Source organism: Prenolepis imparis, unplaced genomic scaffold, assembly GCF_030444845.1.
Source record: "Prenolepis imparis isolate NDT839.2.m4 unplaced genomic scaffold, iyPreImpa1.0 SCAF_5, whole genome shotgun sequence".
NCBI classification, from domain to species: domain Eukaryota; kingdom Metazoa; phylum Arthropoda; class Insecta; order Hymenoptera; family Formicidae; genus Prenolepis; species Prenolepis imparis.
Genome location: NW_028141163.1, coordinates 4,609,692 through 4,637,537, shown reverse-complemented (window position 1 = coordinate 4,637,537; position 27,846 = coordinate 4,609,692). Strand labels below are relative to the sequence as shown.

The window sequence follows — 27,846 nt, the reverse complement described above, 5'->3', positions numbered from 1 at the left end:
GCATCGACCGTCTAATAAAGCGTCTATACAAATGAAGGAAGTTCGCGCGAAGAATCGGAAATTATCTCTTCCGTTTCCCTTCGACGATCCTTGACGAGCAAGAGAAGATGATCCTTGTTAAAACAACAAAAGCGTCTCTTCCTCTCTTCTCTAGATAATCTTCAAAATTATTAACGACAGAAAAATGTTAAAAGTACGAAAGTCTCCATCTAAGAGAATACATTTTTTTTTTTGCCAAATCACGCATGAAGCTTAAGATGAGATTACGTTCTTCAAGATATGTATAGAATGATCCTTTATGCGATTCGATATTGTATGCTCATGACATTCACTCTCTTGAGTCTTTTTTAAATGGATGGATCTCCTTGATAATAAAAGATCGTCTTCAATAACGAAGAAAATGATCCCCGGATAGAGTTGGAAATCTTCAATGACGGAAGATTATCGAGAACGTTGCAATAAGCGCCAGGTACCGGACCGGTCGGATAAGAACGAACTACTTCGTCCTGTCGAATCATTCACGGAGATTAAGACGAAATTACGTTCCCCCATCGAAGGTATACTACTGCTGGGGATCTCCTCCGATGAGATTCAATTACGGTGCACTTGCGAGCATTTAATAATCTCCGAGGTAATGTGCATTCCTATGCGAATGAAAGATAAGTGCGATATAATGAGAAGCATACATGTGAGGGCTCGCACCTTTCGTACAAGATCTCGCCAATCTCAATCAACCATAGACACCAGATAGATTTTCATCCCCCGACAACCCAATAAGTCACGTGAATATCGAATGAATTTTTTTACATATCAACGAATTAATCAGCGTAAACCCATAACACCTACACTGTGTAACAGCCGCACTTTAATTCACAGATGATCTATCAGCAAATCCCGTCGCGAAATCGACCTCGAAGATCGCGTTCGAAGATCACCCGCGATAATCACACCCGACGATCCGATCGTCGATCGAAAAAGATCCTTCGCGCATGATCGGCAGCGCGCAATGTTCGGGGAAACGAAAATCGAAACGAAACCACCCCACGAGGAACCGGAACTTGGCCGCGCCGCGATTTAAATATCCGGAATCGATCTCGCGATCGGCGCGATCGAGATCGGAGGTAGCGGGTTCTCAGACGCGCAAAGAGAGAGAAACCGAGCGCACACGCGACACAGGTAAGAGCGAGCGGTTTTCGAACAACTACGTGCCGGTCGGAAAGCGGCGTTTCTTTCTCCCCTGCATCGTGCATCGGCTCGCCGAAGAGAGAGGGAAATGGCGAAACCATGGAGTGGTGGAGTCGTAGTGCTGCTGCGAAATACACGGGGGGAAGGGATACACCGGAGCCGGGGATCTCTATGATATCCCCCGTGGATCGAGATCGGCGAGATGATGGTCGATATAGAATGATCGAGGAAAAAGCTCGGCAAGAACAACCCTCGGATGATTTTATCGATTTCTCCCATCGGCGATCGTACACTGCCCAAGCGATATTTCTTCTATGTTCCTCGTAGAATCCTAGCGTTTTTGCGAAAGTCTGTAAAATTTAACTTACATTGTGCTTGACATTTATATATTTTAAGAATTTTAATAAACTGTCGCTTCCATCAGGCTATTTATTATAATATCATATAAATAATTCATTATTAATTATCGTACATATTTAATATTAAAAATTCATTATTAATTATCACAAATAATTCATTTGTAAAATATAAATGTTTCGTTAATAGAATAAACGAAAATTAGCAGACATTGATGACTTTCGCTGAAATTATAAAATAATGTATCAATTATAAATAATGCAATTGAAAAAAATCTCCATATAAAAATCACATTTTATATATAAAAAATAAAGCTTTTGTTTGTCCAAATCACGATTAATTTCTTCATTAAATTTACCAGACTGATAATAAAATTTTATTGCGATCGCGCGCAATTTGCAGTCAAAGTATTCTCTTTGTTTCGAATAAAATAATATTAGAATTATATTTTGGACAAAAGAGAAAAGGAATATTGTGCAGGCCAGAGCGTGTACTTAAGTCGCAATTTTACGCGTAAGTGAATCGAGTAACCCCTGACTGTCAGTTGGTTCCTGTCTAAAGCAACAGGTGCTAGTCAACCGCTGCCATGTGGCCGCTGCACGAATGGAAGGAAGTACACACATGCATACTTCTTACCTTATTCGAGACACATTTTATTGTTCTAAATACGCACACAAATATGATAAAGAATATTACATTTTCTCCTAAATATAAAATATACATTCTATTTGCGCATCTTTATCTACCTAAGAGAGTGGCAAATAAATTCTGACTCTTTGCTGATTCTTTACCAATCCTTTAATTGTTCATATATTGTGTTTGCTGGGAGGGATTTACAGGTGTACATTAAATGTTGGGACTAAAACACCTATGCGCGCGACTCTTCGGGGGTACAGCTGATGAGCCCCCGCGTAAGTCTACAAATGGTAATCTTAAATATGTGTGTATTCGAAATATGTATTTTTTACTTATATATAAATAATCGGTAGACTCTCTCTTTCCGCATCTATACATTATCGGTAGACAGATATACAAAACATCGTATCGTACAAAATAGTAGCAGTAGTATCACCTATCAACTTCGTTCCAACGGATGATCCGCTACGCACGGTACCGATTTTATTATGATCGTCGAGATATTTTCTTCGAAAACGCGAAAATTCTAAGAACAAACGTATTCATTTGAGAAAAATTAATGAGCTTCTCGTGGTCCTTTTGTATCTCGAAAAGTGTTTGGCTTTTCATCTCGTAATAAATATATAGTATATGTATTAATAAATAATTTAAAAATTCGATGTGTATATCTATATTATCAATAAAATACCATACGTAGCGGTTTATATTAATGGAAATAAAATACGAAACTTGAACATATTCGAGATTCTATATACGTATATACAAAATCGTGATACAGGGCGTAAAGTGACACAATCGCATCTAAAGATGTAAAAGCAACCTATATAAGAGGAAATATTTTAAAATCATTTCCAAATTCCAGAAAAACATAAAGTACATCCAAGAGACTCGGGAAAAAAATGTATAGCGTCTCTTAGAGAGATGAAATTATTCTTCGCGATATTTTTTAGAAATGTGTTGTCTTCCTATGTTATGTGTCGGCAAAAAAAATGCTAATTTTTTTTTTAATATGTACATTCTCTGCAATGCTTCTTCTACCTTCACTTCTCACATTTCAAAACGTGCGACAGAGTCATTTCACGCAAAGTAGCCTGTATACATATACCTTGAAGAATTTTGCTAAGGTGTTAGTCTTTGTACTGTTGTCAAGCGTTAATAAATAAACGCGAGGGATGGATCTCAATGCGGGATAGGATCAACAAATGAACGAACGAAACTGAAAAGATGGGAGACATTTTTTTTGTACTATGATTCAAGTTTTATTAAACAAATTAAATACAAAAGATTTTCTGTTTGTTTGCGGTCCGCGTTTTATATATATATATATATAGCCGAATATCTCGGAGTTATAAATAATTAAAATAACAGAACAAGGGGCGTGGTATAAATAAAAAAAAAAGAGACGCTGAGCGAAAAAAAGTGTGACCCGTTTTAACTTTCGTTTCCCGAATAGTAAACATTCTCGCGCGTGCTTGTATTGTACTGTTACGAATAGGATTTATCTAAAAGAAAAAGAGCAAAAAATCGACTAACGTATCCAGGCTTCTTCAATTCAAGAGTTGATTTTTATAGCTAACTAAAGTTACACGGATTTGCCAAAATACTTAGTTTGAGTTTTTACCGAGAATTCTGCATCCCAATACATGCAAAACATTTGTAATCCGTATATATTTTATTCCTAAGTATGAAAAGTTGCAGTTTTATTAGAGATTTTTATATTTGAAAATTGTTAGATATGTGCCAATAATTCTAAAAAGAAAAAAAGAGAGAAATATCCACAGAATTCTCGATAAAAATTCGTCGAAAATATTTTTTTCGAAATAAATAAATGCACGTGGAATGCACGTAGAGCCTGGTGTGTCTAAAATGCAAAAGATAATGAAAGGGAAAAAAACGAAGATAAAAGTAAATTTGTCTTGTCAAAACTGAAGAAAATTATTTAGTTTTTGATGCTGCGTTTTACGAAGAACCTTAATTACCGGTAAATACGCTTAAAAGTTTCTTCGAGAACGTTGAATATTAATGTTTAAGTCGTTAGGATATGTACAAAGAGATATAATATTTGAATATCAAGTAAATATATATTGAATTCTCCCCATGTCCCGAAAGACCGAGCTGGATCACCTTCCCTCCCGATCCTTCGGGATCACTGGGTATTTTAACGTCGAAGAGTCACACAGTCTTCGTGGATGTCGAGATTGGTCTTTTAATAAAAAAAAAAAAGAAGAAAATAATTAAAAAAGGAAAAAGTAAGCAATAACAATATTTAACGGCAGTCCATTAAACAAGAGGATTCCTTTTCTTTCTTCTCTTTTTTTTTTTTCAAACGGTCAGAAGTGGAAAATGTGTCAAGGGTTTACCAAAACACTGCAAGACGAAGTTTGGAATGTAATTAATGATAGAGATCCGAGTATCCAGAAAAGTACTGTGTTGACTCTCGATACTCTCTCGCTCTCTCTTTCTTACTTTCTTACACACATACAATTACATTCATACTCTTTCGCACATTCTCTCCTTCTCTCGCGCACTCTTTTGTTTTTCCGCTTACTTGACAATCGCAAAAACGGTGCCTGGGTAATTAGGCCCTCTTTTGCTAACGCGTCGATATACACATCGTGTGCACGCGAATTACAGTTCCTTTATAATACTTGTAAAAGGACTCGAGTCTCATGTAAATGGACAAGAGCATATATCTGCGTGGGTATGTGAGTGAGTGTGTGTCGTGTACACACACACACACGTATATCTATGTGTGTGTATGTAATATACATGGATAAACTTACGATAAATAAAGCCAACCGCTTTTTTTCCGCACCGACATGTAAAGTAGCGAAAAATTTTATTTGCTTTTCCTTCTTTTCTCTCGCCCTTGCCCTCGAATTCTATTATAATAATGATATACGATCTAAAGACGTTCCTTTCACACATTGCGCAAGAATAAAACTAACAGATTACCGATATTGAAATTAAAATAACGAAAGATGTAAATCCGATGATAACGTTTAATAAAGTATCGTAACTAAAGATGGTAAAATTGGAAAAATAATAACTTACTTGCGAGTTAAAATTCATTATGTGTGTTCCGTAAAAAAAATAGATAGAGTGTGAAGTATAGTTTTCCAGTGGCCTGTAAATGCGAGAATACGAAAAAATTCACACGGCTGTGAAAAACTATTCTATCTCGATCGTAGCCCCCGGTTAATCTTCGAGAAATTTTTTGTTTTGTACTTGATCATGTCATAGTTAAAATTCAACACAAAAAAGCCTAAAATTATCCAACTTCTCTAGTAAAAATTTAAATTCTTCTCAGCCAGATTGACGATAGAAATCTTTTAAAAGCAAGGTGCTTAAAATAGAAAAGATTGTTTCGAATTGAAGACCGAAATTTAAAACGATTATAAACCGTTTCCATTTTCTTATCTTGATAAAAAAAAAGGAGACGAATTATTTTAATTCTTAAATCTGTAAAATGTCGGTGGAATCGCGATCGTGTTGGACACGAGAGTCAACCGTGCGATCCTAAACATTTCACATCGAATCTTTCTCTGATCCTTCGTACGTGTATATCCCCGCTTCCCCTCGCTAAATATTATTTTATATAACACTATGCTATTTACACCAACTTACATTACTACAGGACACTAAAGATTAACCTACCAAGTATATATATATTACAGGACACGTCGTGATATTCAGACTCTTTCTCTGGTGACACGCGCAGATATATATATATAACATCTTTGGACTCGGTTTTATTACACATTTATATAGAATATTATGATCGCTTTCTCGTCTAATTCGCTTCTCGTCATCTCGCGAGAGAAAGACTCGCAAAAACACCTAACAATTCGAAAAGTGTTCCCCTTCAGTCTAATAAAAGAAAAGTATACTCTCCTATATACCCCGTTTCCTCCTGCATTCGCTAGCTATTTGATACTTTCCACGGTACACATTATATATAAATATTTTAACGCTTGAGATTCTCTCAATGGTTCCGTCAGGTTTGTCACGGGGGGAATATCCTTGGAAGACAAGCGTTTTCCACTTAAATAAGAATAAACGCCCTTCTATCTTGCAGTAAAGCATAAGTAGGTTTTGCCCACGCGAAACATTGCCCGTTCGGCTCGAAAGATAGTGTGTCAATATATAAACGACCGAATATGACCATCGAATATAGGGATACATCTCGGCTATCGAATGCGAAACCACATTTATAGGAAACTTTTTTTTTCGCCTGTCATATTTTTTCCCGCATTCTCTTTTCGCAACGTGGTATCTGAAAACAATTTTTTTTTTTCTGACCGCGTAAAAGAAATAATACAACGAACGAAAGTAAAATATACGGTAACCGAAATTCGGCGAGATTCGTGGACCACTTAAACCGCCGACACTTGGGCGTCTTCGTCATCTGTAACATTTCGAAATGTGTTTTAGTATGTGACACGTCGCAAGTGTATCAGATATGATGATCGGAAAATACGAGGGACTCTAATTCGGATTGATATGATTTAATTCGCGTGCAATTCGGCTCGATTTAATAGTATCGCTTCAAATCCGAGCAAAAATATGTGATAAAAATATCTCAAGCAAAAAATAACAGAAATATTTCTGCTGAAAATTAAAAACTATTGCGAAATATTTCATGCTGGATAGTGAAGCAATTTATATGCAGTTTTTCATATTTTTTTTTCCTATTTTTTTCTATATTTTTCTATGTTCTATATTTTTAGAGTCTCTCGTTAATGCGATGTCTATAAACAAAACAATTTCGTCATTTCTTTTTTCTGGCTCTAGATTTCTAATTATTTTGAAAAACTAATTCAAGAGAAATTAACAATTTTAATGCAGACAATGCAAACAAAAATGGATAAAGGATAACACGTGCGACATGGATGCAAGTAGCGAATCATGCTTCGACATATTACGCAAGAAGTAAAACTGTGAAAACAAATCGCATATAATTTATTATAACATTTCAATGCAAAACAAGTTCAATAATAATGGGCAAGCTAGTGTTATTATGCAATGATCGCTAATGTAAATATTGACTTAATGCAGGTAATTATCATGATTATGCATTATGAAATTACACGACCATTGACTGAGTGAGTGCACTACATAATCACATTAATGAAACATAAGCCTTTAACGTGTTGTACAAGCACGTTTTCGTTCACATTTACACGTAAATATAATATTTATTTACAATGTATGATTATAACCGTATGATATCGAATGATATCAGTCGTATCATCCGACCGATATTGATAACAATATTATCATTGCATATTATGTTCAAGATTGTATTTAAAATTATATTCATGATTATGTTCAAAATTTCATTTTAATCGTGTCATATATCTTTTTTATAAATATAAATATATCTTTTTTATAAATATAAATAGGAAAAATACTGTCTCAGAAAAAGTGGTTTGCAACATATTTAAACCAACACAATACAGAGGAAAAAAAATGTCAATCTTAAAAATCTCGCTACATCCATCTAAATGATGTAAACGAGAACAGAAAATGCATAACAAGGTCAAGGTAAGAGCCACTTTTGGTAGCACGCGCACGCTGAAAAAAAATCATTAAAAAAGAGAAAAAAATCGATAAAAAAGCGTTTGCAAATAAGAATTGTCGTAAAGATACGGTCGAAAGTTACTCCGATGTAATGCGAGCTGACGGAGCATACTTTCGCCAATGAAAATCATCAGCACTCTTCGCCGTGCGTGAATATTAACAACGGCAAAGTATATAAGAAGCCTTAACACGAGCGTAAACCGAAATAGATGTATGTAAACGTGAGAGAGTGAACTCTGTGTATGTGTGTGTGAACGGTAGAGAGAGCGATTTGCTTAGATGTAGTAGTACCATCTTCGTGATCGGTGGCCCGATAAGTGACCCCCTCGTGGCTGTTAGCACGACCGAGTCTGTGCAACCTGGCCATCTGTTGCGCGACTTTGTACGCCGGTGGTTGACGGCACTGGGGCGCGCTACTCATGCCAGCTCGCATGGTTGTCATCGACGACATGTTGCCCGACGACGGCATGGTACCCATGGTCGTCATTATGGTCGTGGTACCCGCACCGGGCGGCGGCAGCGGGGCTGGCATCCCTAGGCCCATGTTTAATCCCGTAGTACCTGAAAACCCTCGACTCTCTCGATCTCTCGTTCTCTTTCTCTCCCTCTCCCCCCTTCGCACGCGCCGCCGCTCTTTTTCCTCCATCTCTTCAATATTCCTCATCTCTCTCAGCGACAAAGCGATTCACTACCGCTACCTTCTCGGACATTAGGCTTGTAAACGAGCGCTTATGTGAGCATGCAATCGAGTTGTGCACGTTACATAGAATTCTAATTAACAGAATTAGCCAGGTACAAGTTGGAGTGTCTCTTGGACGAAATATTAAAATATTTCGCTCTACGAATTCTTTTGTAAATTAAAAAAATTAATTAGAAAAGTTTAATTAAATAATTTTAATAATAAAAAGAAATTAGTAAAAAATAAATTACATTCGAAATATTTGTTTCGTTCTCTACATATTATATTTTTAGCTCATACGTTTTTCAAGATATCGCAATGCAACGTTCGTCATTATCTCTCCACATTATCGATACATTCAATATTTTTTATCAATATTTTTTATGAAACACTCAATTAACATTGAGAAATCATTTGCGCTCGCTTACAACCGAGGTCTGCGAGAGGTGAACGAGTTTAAAGGAAACCGCAAAATACATTCGCCGCTACACAACCTGCTCAAGAGAAAGGAAAAAGCATATATACACCGTTTCGCGTAGTTAGTACCCTGGAAAGAGCGCGCTCACAGTTATATATCTTCGCTAATACTATGGGACACGCAAATACGCAAATGGAGCAAACTCGATGCAGCGTGTTGCGCTTCTAGGCCACGCTAGAAGCAAACCGTAATACTATGTCATCAGCGTGCATACCAACAGACTTGTACAGACAATTAACGATTAGAACGGACGAGAACGTCACGCACAGAGAGAGAGAGAGAGACTAAATACACCTTCGTGAAAGGCAATTTCCATCAAGTTCAGGCAAAGCTCAAGCCTGTGTAAAGATGCTGGAGACTGGAGACAAGGTTTGTAACATCTACCACTCGCAATACTTCGGTATATTGTTTCGCATGCATGAGCCACACCGTTCCGTTGAGCCTTAATGTATTCCGTTTCAGAGAGAGAGACAGCAAGATTAACGCAATGATCCAAGCCAGACAGACAGACGAAACAGGCAGACAGACACGGACAGACTCACCTTGAGGAGTTGGGGGTTGGTGATGATGATGATGATCGTGATAATGTTGTTGATGATGATGATGGTGATGGTGATGATGATTGTGGTTGTGATTCTGATTGGCAGGAAGCGGAGGTAACACCGCTACCGCATGAGGAAATGGAGGCGCTCCGCCTCTTATAACAGACCCTGCACCACACAGAGAAGCCACATACGACACTTTTTTTTTCTTTTTACAAAATCTACAGACTTGCGCCGTTTATTGTAAATCCTCGAAAGTGGGACGATCCTCGAAACGAGAATTCGACGTAATTATTGCGATGCAAATATTTTTGAAGGACGGCGCACGATTAAGCTAGTAACTAACAACCGACATAGCAAGCTGTAAAGCGAATTTTACAGAAGCGTAAGATAGAACAGCTTGTTAAGCGGCTGAAAGCAAAATTGTTATGCTACATATATATATGCAGTGCTCGACGACGCGAATATCAACGCGAAACGCACGTTTGAATAATAATAATATTTAATTCTTTGAGACGTGAGAGTAATTCGATTAGCGCTTGAAGGCAAGTGGCCATGGGACATACGTTCTTTAGCGATAAAATTTAATCAGCGACTCCCCCAAAAAAATAATAATAATTAAAAATTATAAGAGATAATATATTGTATATAAAAAAATTATTCAGCAGGTAAATAACTAAAATCAGATATATTTATCGCTAATTATTTATAAATATTCAAAAATAAATGTTAGACTGCGATATAATTTTATTCGGTTTTAATTTTTGACGCTACAGCATTAATGTATCTTTCAAATACGGGAAGTCGTTATCGTATGTCTATATAACTATTAAAATCTAGATTCCAAAATTATCTCAATTCTCAGTTAATATCAACAATATCATTACTGAACGCAATAATAATTACATAACACGTAATCCCCTGACAACATAAAAAACAAGACAGATAATACAAAAGAAAAAAACAGCTGACGTAAAAAAAAAAAAAAAAAAAATTGGATGGGATATATCAAATATATAAAAAAAACCGTAATCTTACATCGTAAAAATATATATCCAGCTTTCGTCGCTAAGAACACACGCTGAAGATAAAATTCGATTTCCGGAGTCGGAGTGTCCGCGCGAAAGAGACTCTACTCTATCTCTACAATTTCTACTACGGTCTACGGACAAGAGGAACAGCACACGAGCACAGTTAGCCACAATCCGTTCTCTCGCTTCACTCTCGTGTTGTTGTTGATTACGTACCTTGCAGAGCGGAGTGCCGTCTTTGCGGTGGCGGTGGGCTGCCGCCCGCTTCCACGCTGCTCCCGCTATGGCTGTCCAGCTGAGTGCTATGACCGCTGTCACTGCTCGTCACCGAACCTACGCACACGTCCCCAAGACACTTCTATCACTACACACGTTCCAGCCGGGGGATTATCCGCCCTGATGCGATCGCTAAACATCGTCTATCGTCTAGTCTATCGCGGCGTTCGTTCGTATTTCCGTGTTTCTTTGCTCTAAATCGAGTCAACGCGAGAACCTGATGTAAACCGATCACCTCTCGCTACGCTCTGATTGCATGTCTCTTAGACATATATTGCTACCTATCTTTCGTTCCTATCGTCTACAAATATTTAATTCTATCAAAGCGTAATCGAGACGACAGTATATCTTATGTGCGCGATTTATGTGTTAAAATTGTAACGCGCGATGATTTCCTATACAATGGTTAAAAATTGGCTCGTACTCGTACAAATATTTAATTTTAGACTACTGAAGCTGCACATTTTATCTTTTTCTCATTTACGATAATATTTTTAAAAATATTACAAGAGAGACATTTATTGATTCTTTTATTTCGAATGTTCTTAAAAACAGCATTGTTGATGTACGACTCCGTATGTCCCATGGTACGAGAGCTCCGAATCGAAGCCGTACTTCGTTATGGATTTAGGTTTCGTGAGGTATTCGTGATGTCTAATCGAAAAGAAAAGCTCGCGCTACAATAATCGGCGTACAAGATGCGTGTATGTATGTATGTGTGTGTATGTGTGTGAATGTACGTGTATATATGGATCAACTAAATAACATGGAACATTTATGAATTGCGTAACGGCTGTGCAGCGTGCATAATAATGAGACTCCTTGTTACGAGACCTGACCAGTGTATGTAACGAGCAATGAAGGTGCGTGATGGTGCTTCGCGAGATGCGTATCTAAGTTTATATTTTATTAACAGTACATTTTAACAATCTATCAATATATACTATGTATAAATAATCTTAAAAAAAATTACTAAAAGTACCGCAACCGATAAAATAAATTTTCAAGTCTATTTAATCGAAACGAAATTCGTCTATAAATGAGATCTTTAGAAAGACCTAAAGAATAAGTATCATTGGATAGCATCTCGCTTCAAACCATTTTGTAAGAAAGAAATTGTACTCACCGCTTGTCAAGGTTTTCCTCAGTGGTTGGAGATTGCTCAAGCTAGTCACGCTACTGCTCTCCGCACTGAGGTCGACAGGCGGCGGTAGACTAGCAGGTGTATCACTGTGGGATCGTTCGTGCATCGGTACTCTGCTGCCGGATCCTACTCTTCTAGGTGCACCTGGACTAGGCTCTAAACCGCTCGAGTGTAGAGCCAATCCCGGTACAGGTAATAGCGGTGGGCAATGCTTAGGTTGATACGGTCGTGTCTTGTGGGGATCTGACAAAGCTAGCATTTTCCTCACTGCCTGTGGCGACGCAGCGCCGAATTTTGTACCTGTAAAATCCATAATCAATATAATTATTACAATTAATATATATTTATTATAATTATTAATATATATTATTTTATAATAATTTTCTCCTTAGGAATTTTATCTTATAATTTATATTGTAATTATAATATATATTAATAAAGTAATTATATTAATAATGATACAATAATAATATATGTACATTTTATATATATTATTATTATATCATTATTAATATAATTATTTTATTAATATATATTATAATTACAATATAAATTATAAGATAAAATTCCTAAGGAGAAAATAAATTACAAAGCACAATTAGTAGAGAGATTTACTGACCTTGTATACTTTTCCTGCCTTCGCTAGTGCTGCTGGCGCTACTAGTAGTCGACAGAGTAGGCGATGGATGCCTTCTTCCTCGAGTGCCACTCAGCGGAACCGCAGCCGCGACCGCGACCGCTCCCGCGTGCGGCTCGCAATCGACGGAAAGTTGATGCAGCCGCTCTTCATCCGTGATTACTTTCATGTTTGCAAGGTAGGCCTTCACTCTTCGAACCATCTGCGCTTCCTCGAACATTTTCTTTGGATTGGGTGCGGCCGTGGATTTCTTTCGTCGTTTCACCGTCGCAGTTTGGCCGCCTACACAAGTCACAATGTCACAGTTATATATAAACTCTATTTAAGAGGCCAAATCAACTATAAAAAACAGTACAAAAAGAACTAACCCTGATTTCCAGTGGTCATTTGATTCAAAGCAACCATCGCAGAACTCGGTGGTTGCCCACCTCTCTCCAACATGGTTAATAAATCATAAGGTGAAGAGCACATGTTTGTCAACGTTCTCACTTCCTTGGCAATCATTCTGAGTTTTTCAAAGTTTACCAAAGCTTCTACTCTTGAATCATTACCAAGGTGTATAAAAGTCAAATCCTTCTTCACGACTGGATAGAAAGGTATCTGAAACAAAATTCATTTAATTCGATTATTTGAGACTGTCTCAAGCTTAATATTGCAGATAGCGTTATACGCTATCGAAGTAAATGACAATGAAAGATCTTATTTGGTATTATACATATATATAAAAATGACTCACTATCGGTGGTTGTGTTTGTTCAGATGCCACCAATTGTCGATATTTACTCATGTTGCGGCTGGGATCCATTAATTCCTGCAAATCACTGAATAACCTTTGATATTTCGTTGGCAGTTTTTCCCACGAAGCTCTTAATCTTGACACTGCACCATGACCCAAACCAGATACGATTGCAAACATAGAGTTGAAATTTTTGCACTCCTTACATTGGCCTGTTAAAAAAAAAAACATTATAAAAGAATTGAAAAAAAGATAAATAAGGAAAAGAAGATATTCGATAGATACTTACGCGCTATCTTGATAAATTGTTTTATAATCTTACTGCGCCGCACGAGATTATGCTCGGAACAGACTTCTGTTACGACCCAAAACATTTCTCTGTTGACTAGTTCTGCAAATTGACTGAGCATAGGTATGCCGTACCTGCTCTTCAGTTCAAACAAATCATCCACATATTCCGTAGACTCAATTTGTCTGTAACACAAAATATGCAAAATTAAATATTTTGTAATAAATAAATTTATTATTATTATGGAAATATGTAATTAAACATAATAATTCAAAGCACAATTTGCAACAAGTAAATTTATACGTTTTATATATCTCGTAAATATCCCGAATTACCTGAATATACTAAAATCCTGTAGAGTCAGTTGTATCGCCACCTCTACGGCGTTCAATTGCAGGAAATGAACTTGAGATTCTCGAATAAGTTCCGGAGCCTGATCGTCGGCTACTAAAGTTTCGGAAATTCCATTGGTTTTCAAGTAATATCGCGAACTCAATCCGATTCTTTCCGCGAGATTTTGCAATTGATCCGGCAATCTACGCTGCTTGATCATACTACCTTCACCAACACTCACTTCTGCCAGAGAGAAATTCGAACTGCTTTCTGTTATACCGAATTCTTGAAGTGCAAGCATTACCACCTACAATAAGTTAAACATCAGTAAATAAAACATGTTTCTATTTTTTATTTAATATCGGTAACACGAATTTACGTACCTCATGTGCCGTCGTTTCTTTGTGGATAAGAAGATACTTGCAGGTTTGATCTGCTTTGTATACCTTGAGCACATGTTCGGGATAATCGTTTGCTCTTAAGTCATCGTAACAATAAAGCGACGTAAGATCTGGGTTACTCTTTGAGTGATACAGATTAGTTGTTTGCGCAAGCCCTGTTCCCGGTGGTGTATGTGGTGGTGCAAGAGGATCGTCCATGTGTACACCGTCGCTGTTAAAATTTAAGATATATGTTGTATAAACAAAAGATTCATATATTTATTTATCATTTATTCCGCAATATACTTCAATATACTTACTTGATTGTGTTCTTTGGCAGTATGTTCATTTTCATAAGTGCTTTCTGTAATCGTCGCTTGGGTCCAAGAGTCATAAATCCTTTGTGCTCCTTTTTGGCATCTTTACATGGCGACACATTGTTATCGGGCATCAACAATGGTACTCCACCAATCATAGGATTTAAAGGATTCACACCTGTTATGGGATCCACGTGAGTCGACAATCTAGCACGTGGATCCGACGGAAGTCTGGGTATTTCCGGCTTATTTGTCCTACCTCGGGGTCTCGGAGAGTTATCTGGCATTTGAAGCATTTCTTTGAAAGCTGTAAGAACAAATAATTGATGGTAAAGAACGGACATCTTTTTATTATTAATTCTGGTTTTAAAAAAGACGATTAGACCCACCAAGTAAATTAGATTTTACAGTTATGCTGAGATGCGTAGAAGCTCTCAGAATATCAAGCGCTTTCGCATGATTTACATGCTCAAAACTTTGACCATTTACTTCTAAAATCTGGTCACCCCTCTTTAAACCAACATCCTCAGCCTTAGATCTCTTGTCAACTTTTGAAATAAATATACCGAAACCTCTTTCAAATCCTCCTAAGATGCTAAAATTTAAGACCTCATCTCTGTTTGGTCTAGCTAATGTTACGTTCCGCGTTCTCGCTTTCGCCGCACATGCAATATTTAATAACCTGAAATCCCAATTATATATACATAATAATTGTTTCTTAATGCTCCGGTTTATTTTCCTTTGAAAAACAAGATGACAAAAAATTAACTTTACCTTTGTTGTCCTAGCATTTTTTCTCTTTCCAATCCGGTTTCAAATGCTTCTAAAAATTCCATCATCGCCGGATCAGTCTCGAAATCAGTAAAATGATTATTCACCCATAAGAGCACGACGCGAGCAACACGATCTCGCACTTGTGCTTGGTCGAACCATTCCAACAATTGACTCGCGACCAACAACGGGCTATCGATGAACGTTCGATGAGTCAACAAGAAGTCTTCTACGTAAGTAGGATCTGTAATACTGTTTTCTTCGATGAGTTGTAACATCAAACGGTCCGGCGTTCCCCGTATCACCACGTGACCTCTTCGCGCGGCGCCGTCCAAAGCTCCTCTTAACTCTGTCACCAGAATTACCCTTCCATTCTCTTCGTGTCTCCTGGTATTCTCTTCGCCTTGATGTTGAATTCGAAAATAATCTGCTTGGGTGACGCAAACAAATTGACAATCGTCGCATCTGCAAAAAGAAACGTGTTCGTTTTCTTATATCTTTCCATATAATACAACAGTCGATATAAAAATAGAAAAAAAACGTATTACAAACTTTGTTCTCATAACTCCGCGATGTAATAGCCTCTCCATAGTAGGCAAGATACCGAAGCTGTCTCCAAGACCGAGCTGTTCAATTTCACCATTACTGTGCTCAATCTCGACAGCACCGTTAATCAGCACGCTCCAACTATCGAGCTCCTCGCCATCGTTCAAGACCACCATACCGGCCCGATCAACCACTGCAAATACCATTACAGCGCACAGCGCTCTTCTAACAGCCAAAGTCATGTTTGTGAAAGCTTTCAGTTGTTGTGTGAATTCCAAAAGCGTCTCTATGTCGTCCTCCGTTCTTTCAACAGGATCCTTTTCTAAACATTCTCGTACAGGATCCCGCACTGTTAAACTCTAAAACATTACAATAATAAAAATTAAAATGCACATAATGTATCTCTGAATAGAAAGGTAAACTGTAATACTTACATCCATGCTTTCTGCCAGATCCTCCTCCTCATCGCTGTCGACAATAGATTCTACGAGACCCGAGAGATCCACCTCGTCGGGATCCGCGTCTAATGAACTTTGTACTGATGTCATTGTGTCAGATCCACTGTACGCTGAACTTGTGTCACTCGAATGGCTGCTTCTGTTTGATTTCTGATACAACTCTGGCCTGCCTGTTAGGCCCTGCGAGAACTGTAAAAAAGAATTTTCATAAGTCTATTTAATATAACTTTTAATATAAATTTCTTATATTAAAAAAAAAAAGATTTACTTGCATAATTTTTACATAAGATTATATCATGATTTACAAACTGCTTTTACACATTATGCTTACAAGTAAAACTTGAAAATGTTTCGTATCAAACTTTTCAAATAATTTAATAAATCTTGTTTCTTATGTCATTTTTAAAAATATTTTATATGTATATAAATATAGCTAAAAAATTAATATAATAAAATTTTTATATTTTAAAAGAGTATACACGCACTAAAATATGAAATATTATATAGATTTTATATAACGTTAAAAGTCAATATAAGATGTATTTATAATAAAAATTATTAATAATACAAAAAAAGAAAACAATAGATGAAAACTGAGAAACATACTAATAAAAAAACTTCATTATCCGTCATTCACACAAAGTGTTGTGCACAAATTGAAGAATACGTTTGTAAAATGTACACGTACATAATAGCACTAATTCAATATCATCTCCATCTGAGCTAATCTTCCTCTGGACTATCAATTTTCAATTAATAAGAACGAGTATTTAAAAATGCCTAACGATACTTCATGGAAGAGAGATATACGAGGACAATCCGCAATCCGCTATTCCTTCATTCTATTAAAATGACCTGTGTGTCTACATCGTGAGGAACAAAAACATCAACAATGACGACGACGACGACGACGAAGACGACGATGCCGCTCGCTCGCTCGCTAGGAGTAGCAAATACCAAGAATGGGCGTGATTGGGACAATTGACGGTTAGGTTAGGTCACAGCGACATGACATCACGACGCGCGGAAACGCGCGCACATATACACATCCGTCATCCAAACAAAACGTCTAGAACCTAGAACCATGTCCGCGTTGTCATGTCATCACGAGGGGCGTAAACAGCCCGCGTTCCACCAGGAGGGCAACACGGCGCGTCATCCGCGAGAGTCAAGGCCATTTTGAGAGAGAGAGAGAAAGAGAGAACAAGTTACTCACTTGGTACACGTTGTACGCGTCCATCGCGAGAGCCGCACACGCGTTCCTCGTGATCCTGTCGTCCTTATCTTCCTTATCTCGCCCGAGAAACTCACGGCAACCTCGACGAATCGTCCATAACTACTGGCGTGCGCGACATTTTCTTCTTCTCGCGCGCCGATCGTTTTCTTTTCTCACTCTGTGTCGTATCACACGCGCGGACACGAATCGAGAGAGACACGCGGCGTGACCCTCTTTGGTACAGCTTGGCACGAAACTCGTGACGCGTCCGACCGATCGACCGCCCGCCCGTTTGTCTGTCCGTCTGTTGTCCTCGTCGTCGTCGTGTCGTTGCGGACCATCAACTTGGAGCGGACTACCTCTCCGTCCCGCTACCACCCTCGCCTAGTCAACGCTGGCATTCCCTTCGAGAACGCAGGATAGTCACGTGACCCCAGTCGCGCCGAGAGCGGCTCCTCAGGCCCGTGTCAACGGGGGGCGCCGGCCGGCGAGGAAACGATGCCGGGGCCACCTGTAGCTTCCACACGCGTAACCGCATTTTTTTTTTCTTTTTTCTTTTTGAGAGCAAATTCGGAGAAATTCTCTTTTCGTTCGTTATAAGTGATTATAAATCACAAAATTAAATTTCTTGACAAGTCGACAGTAAAATGTCAAAAACTGACATTTATAATTAAAACTGTATAATTTTTTCTTTAAATTGAGATTTTATTTGTAATATGTTATTAATTTGGAATTTTAATTAAAAAATGACATAAGAAAATGAGATTTATCAAACAATTTGAAAAGTTTGATATGAAAAATATTTACTTTTTTTCTATATAATTACATTAAAGTTTACCATAAATTAAATCTATATACTTAATGAATATGTTATTAATTTGAAGTTTTTAATAAAAAAAATGTCATAAAAAAATATAATTCATCAAACAATACGAAAAAAAAAACTTGATATAAAAAATATATGCTTTTTCTATACATATAATTTAATATAATTATATAGAATTATAGAAAAAGCAAATATTTTTTATATCAAATTTTTTTTCATGTCTTATGATTTGACAGACAGAAATCACCTGATTAAAACGATAATTTGCTAACTAAATTTAAAAATAATAATATGTTATAATAATTAAACTACTAATATGTTATAAATAATATGTGTTATAATTCCTTAAACTCGATTATAATTTTTGACAGTTATCAGCTGATTTCTATCAAAAAATATTAATAAAGCGGGATGTGTGAAGTTGGCACCCCCTATGTTATGCTATCATAGTTCTGTTAAGAGTTCTGAGTTATAAATATATTTAGAACCATAGGAAAAGTTTTTGATAATTTTTAGAAATAGTTCTGGTCATTACGATAACGAAAATCAGTTTCAAAAAATAGGGGTGCCAACTTCACATTTTTTTACACATCGAGTTCTAATAGTTTTGAGCAAAGTTTTAAGGTTCTTTTAAATAGTTATATAGTTTCTGATTATTTTTTGAAAGAGTTCTGCAATTTTAAATAAAAAAACGTACCTTCAATATCGAAGATATTTCTAAAATATCAAGTTCTCGTGAAAAACGTTAGAGTTCGTGATTTTCTAAATGTTTCGTAAAAGTGTATTAATTAAAAAAAATCAATCTCTCCGAAACTATAATAGATAGAGCCATGCGGTTTTCACGTTTTTTCTTATCTTATCGAGTACGATTCAGAACTCTAACGTCTTTCCCCAGAACTTAATATTTTAAAAATATCTTCGATATTAAAAGTATGTTTTTTATCTTAATAAAAATTGCAAAACTCTTTCAAAAAATAATCAGGAACTATGTAACTATTAAATTATTAAACAATTTAAATTTACTTACCTCACGGTTGCTCCTTTGTTGCCCGATGCCTCCTCGGGCCTCCTTCTCGTAGAAGTTTCGAAACACTTGCATTCGCGTTATTTTTTTTCGTTCGCGACGCGCGGCGACGCCCGGGTTTTAGCTATCACAATCTTCGACGCATTTCGGTAAAACGCGAAACTCGCGAGAGCTTATTCGCGCGCGAATAAAACTAAAGCTCCATTTTCGCATCGCCGCTTTTTCCAAGACCCACTTTTCGCAGGGGCTTATCGAACGAAGATGATCAAGAGAGCGACTTCGCCGCGATGCACTCAAGTCGCCGAAGGATGCAGCGAGACGAACATTGAGCGCGATTCACGATCGACGAGATCAATTTCACGTGTGCGATCGCGATCGGATTTATACGATAATTAACCGCCAAAGACGCTAATTATTCTAATTAATACACTCGTCCTTTCGCGGACCGGCAAGAAGCGCGTTGATCACGAACAATCGAAGAAGAGCACTGGAGATGGAGCTAGACTGGCACTGCCAGGTTCGGAACGCGCAACGATCGTCGCGCCGAGTCGTAGTGGTGGGGCATTGTAGGAGTCGCGACGTGGGAGCTCGGCGAATCACGTCGCGACTACATACGACCTGGTGGTCATAGTGGTGGGGCATTGTAGGGCTCGCGACGCAACATACGTGCGAGGTTCAACGAATCACGTCGCGACTACATACCGCCACCACTACGACTTGGTGGGGGTATGTAGTCGCGACGTGATTCGCCGAGCTCCCACGTCGCGACTCCTACAATGCCCCACCACTACGACTCGGCGCGACGATCGTTGCGCGTTCCGAACCTGGCAGTGCCAGTCTAGCTCCACCTCCAGTGCTCTTCTTCGATTGTTCGTCATCAACGGTCGCGCGCTTCTTGCCGGTCCGCGAAAGGACGAGTGTATTAATTAGAATAATTAGCGTCTTTGGCGGTTAATTATCGTATAAATCCGATCGCGATCGCACACGTGAAATTGATCTCGTCGATCGTGAATCGCGCTCAATGTTCGTCTCGCTGCATCCTTCGGCGACTTGAGTGCGTCGCGACGAAGTCGCTCTCTTGATCATCTTCGTTCGATAAGCCCCTGCGAAAAGTGGGTCTTGGAAAAAGCGGCAACGCGAAAATGGAGCTTCGGTTTTATTCGCGCGCGAATAAGCTCTCGCGAGTCTCGCGTTTTACCGAAACGCGTCGAAGATTGTGATAGCTAAAACCCGGGCGTCGCTGCGCGTCGCGAACGAAAAAAAATAACGCGAGTGCAAGTGTTTCGAAACTTTTACGAGAAGGAGGCTCGGGGAAGCATCGGGCAACAAAGGAGCAACCGTGAGGTGAGTAAATTTAAATTGTTTAATAGTTACATAGTTCCTGATTATTTTTTTAAAGAGTTTTGCAATTTTTATCTAAAAATTGCAGAACTCTTTCAAAAAAATAATCAGAAATTATATAACTATTTAAAAAAACCTTAAAACTCTGCTCAAAACTATTACTCGATGTGTAAAAAAATGTGAAGTTGGCACCCCTATTTTTTGAAACTAATTTTCGTTATCGTAATGACCGGAACTATTTCTAAAAATTATCAAGAACTCTTCCTATGATTCTAAATAACTCAGAACTCTTAACAAAACTATGATAGCATAACATAGAGGTGTCAACTTCACACACCCAATAAAGTGTTAATTTGCTAATTAAATTATAAAATAATATGTTATAAAATGTAAAATAGTAATATGTTGTAAATAATATGTTATAATGCCTTACCTACGATTAATATTTTTTATAGAAATCAGCTGATAACTGTCACAAATATTAATCGAGTTTAAGGAATTATAACTTATTATTTAAAACATATTATTATTTTAATTTTTACATTATATTCTTATTTTAAGAATTAATTAGCAAATTAACACTTTAATCAGATGATTTCTGTCAAAAAATATTAATAAAACATTAATTTACTAATTAAATTTTAAAATAATATGTTATAAAAATTAAAATAATATATATTTTAAATAATATGTCATAATTCTTTAAAACTCGATTAATATTTTTTTGACAGAAATCAGCTGATAACTGTCAAAAATATTAATGAGCGTTTTATTAATATTTTTTGACAGAAATCAGCTGATTGAAACGTTAGTTTACTAATTAATTTTTAAAATAAGAAACTTTAATATAAGAGAGAGTTTACCATAAATTATTCAATCTATATACTTAATAAATATGTTATTAATTTGAAGTTTTTAATAAAAATGACATAAGAAAATAAAATTCATCAAACAATATAAAAAAAAAAAATTTGATATGAAAAATATTTGCTTTTTTTATATAATTATATTAAAGTTTACCATAAATTAATTAATCTGTATACTTAATGAATAATTTTTGTCATTTGAAAGTAGAAATTTAAAATATGTAAATATATTTTTTTTTAATCTTTATAAGTTTTTCAATATTAATATAGAGTAATCAATTCTTGAGAGAAACAAAAATCGCCACAGAAAATATAAAATAGTGACTAATGTCGATATATAGAAATTGGTTTGATAACTAGAGAGAATTCAATTAGATTTTGTTATTCATATATTCGTATATAAGGATATAGACGATAGCCGGAAGTTTAATGAAATTTCGTCGTCCATACAATACAAATATTGCATGGAAATTCAATTAAATTTCATCGCACTAACTACACATATCTCTTACTATCAATATTTGTTCCAATTTCACGGTTCATAAATATATAACTAGAATTTGCGTATCTCTTAAAAAGTAAACCTCAATATTTGCAGCAGACTAAATTAGTTGTATAAAGATAGAGAAATTTACATCAAAATTTATTTACATAATATAGGTACATATAATCATTATTAATTTCATTGCAGTCCTCGCAATACGTAAATAGAATTCCAGCAGACAAAGATTAAAAATAAAAATTGCACGATAATGATCTATCTTAGTTTATTACTGCTTACAGTCGGGCTATGTTGGGGGATAGAAGGGGTTCGAGTGCAATTTGCGGCATGGGAACAGGGAATTTAAATAACGGCAACCATCTGATTCGTGAGAGACGGCTACTTGATGAGTTCGGAGCGATTTGATGATGAGCTATTATGAATAATTATGAATTTACTTTACGTGGAATTGCATTTTAAAAAGGGGAATGAGAACCGCGAGATATATAAAACTCTCTCCTTCAATCAAATCTCCTTTAAAATGATTGTATATGTATATCACATCACCCGAGATTCATCATGACTTTAATTAAATATTAATTTATTTTAATTAAATAATGAACATACAAATTTTAAAATTAATATACAAAATTCTAGTTTCAAAATTAAAATCTCTGATAAACGATAAATATAGCATACAAAGAAAAAAAAATTAAAAATAAAAAGATATAATAAACGCGATTAAATTCGCGATAATTGCAATCGGACATTGATGCACGATAATAATTATGACGGTAGAATCTAATAATATAAATAATAACTGAAATTAAAAATAACGATGTAACGCCCGATATGTAATACAACCTACTTCGATTTTCGCACCCACGCGAATTAAGAAAATTGCAAAACACGCTCGAGAAGCTGATCAAGAAAGAGCACATCAGTGCTCTCAGAATTAATATTCATCAGCCTTCGCGATTAGTTAATGCTATACGGAACAATAAGCAAGCAATGACGTAAATTGACGCCGATAACGACACCTGAATTGATCTTAAAGGGTCTCTCGGACTCTCACTGTCGGACAATCGTGTGAGATGCGCCTAAGGAGTCGACGGACGGTCGATCGAGACGTGGAGAAACGAGAGAGGGAGAGACAGAGAGAGAGAAAGACAGGCAAATGGAGAGATTGGTACGCAGAAGAGAACATCGCTGATGCTGCTGGTCCGCTCAAAGCATCCGTCCAGCAACGGATAGTAAACGCTCAAAGGCCACTGCCCGACCCGACAGATGATTTATACGACCCGTTATGTCGCTCATGTGTGTGCCTCACTTTTCCTTTTGTCCTGTACTACACGCTACTTTCCAAATTGTTTCTTCCATTCAGCTTCTTGTCCGCCAATAATCTCGTCGCACGTGTCCGACAATCAATGGAATTCCGATTATTGGAATGATTTCGAGAATGGCTTCGTGAGTATGTGTATTGATACTGTCGAAGCTTGTACGTCATCTGGCACCCCGATACTGATTTCGATGAGAAGATAATTCGGTCATCGGAGAGGAGAAACATGTGTTATGCGAGATGAATATTTCAACATAGAGAAAAAAAAATAATTACAAATTTTTTCTACAAAGATTTCTGTAGATATCTATTAAAGATATCTTATGAGAGTCATGATTCAAAATCTTTCTATAATAACTGGATATCTGCATAAAAATGAATATTTATATCCAGATTTATGAAGTCGAGAAAATGAACAGAATAATGATTTGTACGAGGAAAAACGTATATATCTATCTATGAATATCTGACAATAAGAGTCTGCGATCCTTTGAAGAAGACGTCTTCGAACTTCGATTTGCTCAGATGGATAGAAAAGAAAAATATCGCACAAACGAGTCTAGGCTATTAAGCTTGCTGTAAATCAGTAAGAAATAAAGATATTTACCGTATCATCGAAGACCAGGTTGACCTGACGGTGGTCGGTTATGGGATGCGGGTGCGGTGGTCGATGCATCCTTCCTCCGCCATGAACTTCCGGATAGTCGATCTGCAAAAAAAGATCAGTTTACACAATGATGCAAGTGTAAACCTATAAATAAATTATGTCTAATTGATTGGATCTCTTACGGTCAGGAAATGATTATTATCCATACGTATGTGTGTATGTAATAAAACGCGTGTTTGAAGAATCATCGAGAAATGATGTCGGTGTCAATATGTAAGCGCAACTCGATATCTGCGTGCTAACTCGCAACGTCCCACATAACTGTGAACTGTGAGACAGATAAGCACTATGTACGGAATATTCTAGAACTGTCGCCAATGTTTTTATCTATGGATTTTATCAATTTAGCGTCCAATCTTCTCTAGCAAAAAATACTTGATTGCAAAGCATCGTCTCTTTCAATCTTCGTGCAATATTAAAAAAATATATACATACATTATATACAATTAATATAAAAGTATATAAATTAATATTACATCAAGGAATATAATCCATCTACAATTAATTTTAAAAAAAAGTTTAATTATCTATTTTTGTCTCTGAGAAATTTTATTCGTCAAAATCTTTTTATTGTATTTTCCGTCACTCACAAAGTCAAAATTAATGCTGCGTATTTTATTTTTAAAAAAGTTCGATCGCTAATTAATCAGAAAAAAACTTTAAACAAAAACAGTTCTTGGAACACACTATGCAATTGCAAGAAACTTTCGCTAAGGATTCGCAATAAAAGACTGACCGCATCATTTGAATATTCAATGTGGACAATTATTATTTTTCTGGTGCATATTACACAAGTGCAATTAAATAAAGTATCGCGATTTAGACAAAGATAACAATAAATAAAATTCAGGCAGAATAAAGACGCCTATTATATATTTCGTTCAAAGGACATTCATTGATAGTCTAATCAGGCGCGACGTCACCTGTGCAGATGCAAGTGCTGCAGCTGCGTTACTTTTTCGTTGTAAGCAATACATTTAAGACTATCATATCTTAACAGTTGCACCTAGATAATGTATGTGCAAACAGTAAAAAATTTAAATACAATATAAGTTTATAAATATAAACTAAATAATTTTGCTAATTTGCGTTAATAATAATATACGGTCGAAAGTAAAAAATAAATATCTAATTGGAAGATTACGCTTCATACTATGTGCAATGTCAAATTATCTCAAATTTCAACAAATAATATGCAAGTAATATGCGATGAAGAGAGAAACAGATGGTATCCGTTATAAATTTGAAAGTAGAATTAAGTAGAAGCAATCTCTTGACTTTTGATGCAACAAGTTGAATTCCAAGTAGAAATATATATATATATATATATATATATATATATATATATACTCCAACGCATATATTATCTGTAAAGTGAAAAGCACGAAGCAATTTGTTGGAGATAATTTAGCACGCACAAGATACATAATCTTAATTAAAAATTGGAAAATTTCTTATAGTATAACATTATTAAATGTATCAGTTGGTATATGTATATATTTGTCGATCTTTTAAAAGAATACGTACGTGAAAAAAAATATATATATTAACTGTTTTAATTAATAATTAAACTCCATAAGATTCTTGAGAGACTCACTGCTATTAACTGTCATCTTTTAATTATCAATCGCTTATAATGTTTAGCTTTTCGCCTTTCACTTTCTATGCCTTTTTTCGGTTGACAGGCAGCGGCATTCGTTACTGAACATAACATAACGGGAAAAAAAAAAAAAAAAAAAAAGAATGAAAGAGAGACAATGAGACGAGTGCGCTTCGGACCGGAACTCGTAGGCCGGACTTCCGGTAGATATGCTGGTTATATGTTCCATTCACGGAACCGTTTCCTCGTGACTTGATTGTTAGAGTGAATGTTCAGCCAATTTCAGGATGAAAGTTCAGTTTCTATCGACAATCAATCGAACGACACGACGCTACGGCATTCCGATTCGGTATTTTTCGCGCTCGCATATGTTGCCGAGAAGCACAAAGAAAAGTCCAACGTATTGTTCTTTACGTCATATAAGAAACAACAAAGCGTTACTTGTAAATTTTTCAAGTCCTATCTACGTAGTAATTAAAAAAAAATTGCCAACTAATCCTAAGATTACGTTGATATTAATAAATCCTTAATGTTTGTACGAAATAATATGCAATCACATAATATTTTGTAATTATCTTTCTTGCTTAACCATGCTTGCTTTTTGAAAGCACGCGTAACATTCTCAATCAGCAAAACGCAATCATGACGCAATCAATAAACAGACGATGCAAAATGTGCATACAATGTTTTCCTGACATAACGATTCTATTGTAAACAATTACCGTGTTAGATATGAATGTAAACAACAGCGAATTATTCGAACAGAAATATTTTACAACATTCATTTAATTGCGTAAATTTCACACATACTCACATACATGCACACACACATATGTATTTCTTATTAATTATTAAAAAAGGCAATTCAAAATATAAATTATTCTCTCTAATCACTCAAATCAAGTGAAATTGATCAAAATATAAAATATAAATTATTCTCTCTAATCACTTAATCAAGTGAAATTGATCAAAAATAATTTTAATTATTAAATGCATATAAATAAAATATAAATAATAAATGAAAATTTTTTAAATTTAAATTAAAGATACATTACTAAAATATTATTATTACATTATTAACAATAAAAGATTAAGAAAAAATAAATTCTTTATGCAGTTAAACTGACATTATATCTGGTAATTTTTGAAGAAATAAAATTATTAAAATTATTATTATATATCTATATAAACTCTAAAATGTAACATATATATGTATATATATAAAGAAATAATTAATCAAACATTTGTAAAACTTATTAGTATGATAAATAATAGGTATAATTTTACTTTCGATAATTATTTAAACAAAACAACGCGAGTATACACGAAACAATATTCTAAAATGCAAAATTATTATATCGTTTGTGTTGGTTACCTCCAATGTTCGTCAATTCTTCACAAACGGTTAACTACAGTCAGACAGAAAAATAATACATACTCTGTCAATTATACGCTCTCATTCATGCCGTTCGTCATTCTCCTACATTGTGCGCTCAATCTCTGCGTGGGACTTTCGACCCGTGCGTGGGTGACAGGCGTCCACACACGTGTACACACACGCGTTATGCATCGGACGAGATGAAACGATCGCGAGATATAAACGTGATTTACCTCTTCGTTCTTTACATCGATCTCGATCAAGCATTAATGACCTCGTTCGTACATCACGATCGCTCGTATCTATTGCTTTCACAATGTTATCATTTGAAATAAGACATAGTCGCGCTATCAAGAGATATTTAATCAAAATTGATATCAAACTTAATGATTATTAAATTATTTTCGTAACACAACAATAAAGAAAGATATAAAAACCAGCTGCCATTAAAATCATTAATAAAGAATGTCTTAAATGAAACTATCTAATCGAATTTTATTTTACACATTTTTGAAATATATCTTATACATGCTGCATCGGATATTTGACATATATGTATAATTTATATCTAAAAAATGAATGTAGTATAATATCAAGTATCAATATAAATTATATGTAAGATAATATATATTCCTGTTTTTATCATTTATTAATTTTTCAATATTTTTTATCAAAAGACCTAAGAAACGTATTTTTTTATCAGTCCTCATACAATGTTTGTGCGGATACT

The 27,846-nt window shown here is 35.8% G+C and overlaps 1 protein-coding gene across 11 annotated transcripts in view; it reads right to left on the bottom strand.

Annotated features, from left to right (window-relative positions):
* Nucleotides 1–4,234: 4,234 nt before the first annotated feature.
* LOC145935846 (rap guanine nucleotide exchange factor 2) overlaps nt 4,235–27,846 on the bottom strand; it is an 81,825-nt gene continuing 58,213 nt past the window's right edge. For 4 of the 11 annotated variants that reach the window (XM_083037510.1, XM_083037502.1, XM_083037503.1 and 1 more), the window contains 16 exons: nt 24,079–24,180; nt 16,355–16,567; nt 15,927–16,279; nt 15,378–15,839; nt 14,993–15,285; nt 14,607–14,910; nt 14,290–14,518; nt 13,909–14,213; nt 13,574–13,758; nt 13,285–13,496; nt 12,917–13,148; nt 12,531–12,830; nt 11,894–12,211; nt 10,708–10,824; nt 9,461–9,628; nt 4,235–8,322 (listed from right to left, as the gene is read on the bottom strand). In XM_083037510.1, coding sequence (XP_082893636.1) covers nt 7,946–8,322; nt 9,461–9,628; nt 10,708–10,824; nt 11,894–12,211; nt 12,531–12,830; nt 12,917–13,148; nt 13,285–13,496; nt 13,574–13,758; nt 13,909–14,213; nt 14,290–14,518; nt 14,607–14,910; nt 14,993–15,285; nt 15,378–15,839; nt 15,927–16,279; nt 16,355–16,567; nt 24,079–24,180 — 4,170 coding nt within the window. In that variant the 3' untranslated portion in view covers nt 4,235–7,945. Of the gene's footprint in view, nt 8,323–9,460; nt 9,629–10,707; nt 10,825–11,893; nt 12,212–12,530; nt 12,831–12,916; nt 13,149–13,284; nt 13,497–13,573; nt 13,759–13,908; nt 14,214–14,289; nt 14,519–14,606; nt 14,911–14,992; nt 15,286–15,377; nt 15,840–15,926; nt 16,280–16,354; nt 16,568–17,594; nt 18,136–24,078; nt 24,181–27,846 lie in introns of those variants that run through there. The other 7 variants (XM_083037504.1, XM_083037509.1, XM_083037511.1 and 4 more) reach the window with 7 other exon arrangements.